General features: G+C 42.7%; 1 protein-coding gene across 1 annotated transcript; it reads left to right on the top strand.

The window, feature by feature from the left end:
* Window positions 1-844: 844 nt before the first annotated feature.
* On the top strand, window positions 845-2,771 carry LOC126697172 (aldehyde oxidase GLOX1-like). Its single transcript, XM_050394063.1, has 3 exons — window positions 845-885; window positions 947-1,955; window positions 2,057-2,771. Exons 1-3 carry the CDS (start codon window positions 845-847, stop codon window positions 2,573-2,575), a joined length of 1,569 nt encoding a protein of 522 aa, XP_050250020.1. The 3' UTR covers window positions 2,576-2,771.
* The last annotated feature ends 299 nt before the right edge of the window (window positions 2,772-3,070 follow it).

Raw genomic sequence — 3,070 nt, 5'->3', positions numbered from 1 at the left:
TCCTTCATGGCTTGCATCTCCGCGAGAACGAGGGGCGGAGTGGTTTCCGCGAGGGAGGGGATGCTCGTGTTCTGTCGTTCAGGTTTGCTCGGGGCGTTGCTGGCCTGGGGTCCTTCCTGGTTTCTCCTGTCAGCGCTGGTTCCTTCCTGCTCTGCTCCTTGGTTATTGGGAGCTGCATTCTTCTGTCTCAGTTGCTCTTCTAGGTCGTGATTTTGCTTTGTGAGGCGCTCCACGGCGGCGGCGAGCGTTCTCACTTGTCTTTCAAGCGCGGTTGTAGGAGTTTCCTCTTCCTGAATGTCGTTGTTGGTCGCCATTGAGCGAGTGAGTACCATGTAACTCTCTTGTCTTGAAAGCGAGAACGTGCTAAAGCGATTTCCCACAGACGGCGCCAACTGATGATACCGAAAACAATACCACCAATGAGTCACACGTTCCTCGTACGATCACTAATGGCACCTGCACAACGAAAACGAATAACCTAGCGGGGAGTACCGGTGTGGTACTGGCCAAGTACCCTCCGAAGGTCAAATTAGAATTATTCTCGCTGCTCTAGAGTGCTAGAGAGGGTAAATTACGCGTACCTTGGTTTGTGAGGGTGCTTGGGTTTTTATAGTAGAGAGGGCTGACCCTCTTTTCCTTGGAGTAGAAGTCTTTTCCTTGTAGGAGTCTCCTTAGGCGTATTTTACGGGATTCTTTCCATATAGGAGTCTTTAGGTTCCATGAAACGTGGGGAGCAAGTTATTCACTTATACGTGCAAAATGGAAACTTCATAGACTGACGCCGTCAGTTTATGTTATCCCGTCAGTCTATGCTTACTCCGTAAGCTTCAGGAAGTTCGGCCCTATGTGGAGTTCTTTTGCCTTACATCACCGTCAGCCTAGAAGGTATGCTGACGGCAAGACCATCTCGTCATCCTTGTTAAGTCTGCATCTTCACCCTTACCAGGTCTGCACCGTCGCCTTTGTCAGGTACGTGCCGTCACCCTTGTCAGGCATGTGCCGTCACCCTTGCCAGTGTTTTTATCCTCATCAATTGCTATGCTCATTCTGTGGAATTCAATTTAGCAAATCGTAGCGTTCGGGCACTCACGGTTCTGTCTGATACATGGTGCTCTTCAGGTGCATTGGACCCAGATGGTATGTTAGTGCAAAGTGGTGGCTACAATGATGGGCAACGAGTTGTTAGGTACCTCAAGCCGTGTCCAAATTCTGATTGGGTTGAGGACCCAAAAGGCCTAATTCAACCAAGATGGTATGCTTCAAATCAAATTTTACCAAATGGGAAAATCATTGTTGTCGGTGGGAGATTTCAATACTCCTACGAATTCATCCCTAAAACCTCCAAATCCGATCATAAACTTTACCAACTTCCATTCCTTCAAGAAACTAATTATTATAAGAGTGTACAAAACAATCTCTACCCTTTTACACACCTCTCCCCCGATGGAAATCTTTTCATTTTCGCAAACGACCGTGCAATTTTACTAGACTATGTGAACAACATTGTTGTTAGAAACTACCCGGTTATGCCCGGAGGCTTTTCTCGAAACTATCCTAGTACCGGTTCTTCAGTTCTACTCCCTCTAAAGCTCTTACCAAACAATGCTACCAACACCCCAGACGCTGAGGTTTTGATTTGTGGTGGGACATTGCCATATTCCAATTTCCACGCCAACAATGGAGAATTTCTAGATGCAGCTAAAACTTGTGGTCGGTTGGTTATCACAAAAGGAAATGCTGAATGGAAAATGGAAGATATGCCAATGAATAGAGTGATGGGTGACATGCTATTGTTGCCCACAGGAGACGTGTTGATCATAAATGGTGCCGCAAAAGGAACAGCTGGTTGGAGCGTAGCTAGAGAACCGGTTCTAAACCCGCTTCTTTACCATCCTGATATGCCTAGCAGCAATGGAACCAGCAATGGCAATATTGTTTTTAGTACCAACCAAGAGGTTTGGTATTTTTTTTTTTTTTTTGGTTTAAATTCACTTTTTATGGTATTTTTTTTTTTATATTATAATATAAGCTAATTTTTATCTTTTTATCCCATCAGCATCGAGGCAGGTTTTTGATTTTGAGTCCTACCACAATTCCTCGTCTCTATCATTCAACCGCGCATTTGCTCTCTGATGGTCGTGTTTTAGTGGGGGGGAGTAATCCAAATAGAAACTACAACTTCACCACACTCTACCCTACTGAGTTAAGCCTTGAAGTTTTTTATCCACCATATTTGTGCTCCGATAAGTCTAGGCCATCCATTGCTTGGGTTAAGCCTAGTGTGGAGCTTGGTTATAAGCAGAAGTTTTCTTTAGGGTTTCACTTGAAGGGAAAAGGGGAGATTGAGAAGCTGTACTTGACAATGGTAGCTCCATCGTTTAGTACACATTCCTTTTCCATGAACCAAAGGCTTTTGGTTTTGGCTCTTGAACAAGTGAGCGAAACATCAGCTGGGAACTTTGTTGTTGAAGGTTATGCTCCGGCCACCGCTGCATTGGCCCCGCCTGGTTATTATCAATTGTTTGTGGTCCATGATGGTGTTCCTAGCAGAGGGACCTGGGTCAATATCAAGTAGTATAGTAGGTTGTTGTGCTTATTAAATTGAGAATTTATGACTAAGGGTAGCTAATTAGTCAATTCAAATAAGTCCAATGTCATATAATGGTTCTTAAATGTTTCTATGATCTGTTTCCTGTAAGATCCAATTGATGGATGTGGCCTTTGACTTCATTTATATTTATACGCTGCATCACCATGACACCTTTCTCACACATGCTAGACAAGGTTTTTTTTTTTTTTTTTTTTTTTTTGAGAAACAAACACCCACGCAAGGGAGAGTGAAAAAAGTTTTAACACAAATACATATCACAATTTAAATCAAAAACCATGGTAATTTTTGAGGGAGAGTAAAATAAGTTATATTACACACAACATGCACTTTTAAGCAATATGGAACAATTATCTTATTTATTTTATTTTATTTGAGAAACAAATACACACACAAGAAAAAGGGAAAATGGATGCATGCTAGACAAAGTTTGTTTTTAATTTTGAGAAAAACTAGACAAGT

This window comes from Quercus robur, chromosome 2 (genome assembly GCF_932294415.1).
Source record: "Quercus robur chromosome 2, dhQueRobu3.1, whole genome shotgun sequence".
NCBI classification, from domain to species: domain Eukaryota; kingdom Viridiplantae; phylum Streptophyta; class Magnoliopsida; order Fagales; family Fagaceae; genus Quercus; species Quercus robur.
The sequence above is the reverse complement of the archived record's forward strand: the minus strand, read 5'-3'. Positions and strand labels throughout refer to the sequence as shown.

What these genes read in the sequence shown, in the direction of transcription:
- LOC126697172 (XM_050394063.1), top strand. Translation starts at nt 845, where the DNA reads ATGTGGAGTTCTTTTGCCTTACATCACCGTCAGCCTAGAAG. An exon ending in CATCACCGTCAGCCTAGAAG is followed by an intron (nt 886 to 946) that starts GTATGCTGACGG and finishes CACCCTTACCAG; the next exon opens with GTCTGCACCGTCGCCTTTGT. An exon ending in TTTTTAGTACCAACCAAGAG is followed by an intron (nt 1,956 to 2,056) that starts GTTTGGTATTTT and finishes TTATCCCATCAG; the next exon opens with CATCGAGGCAGGTTTTTGAT.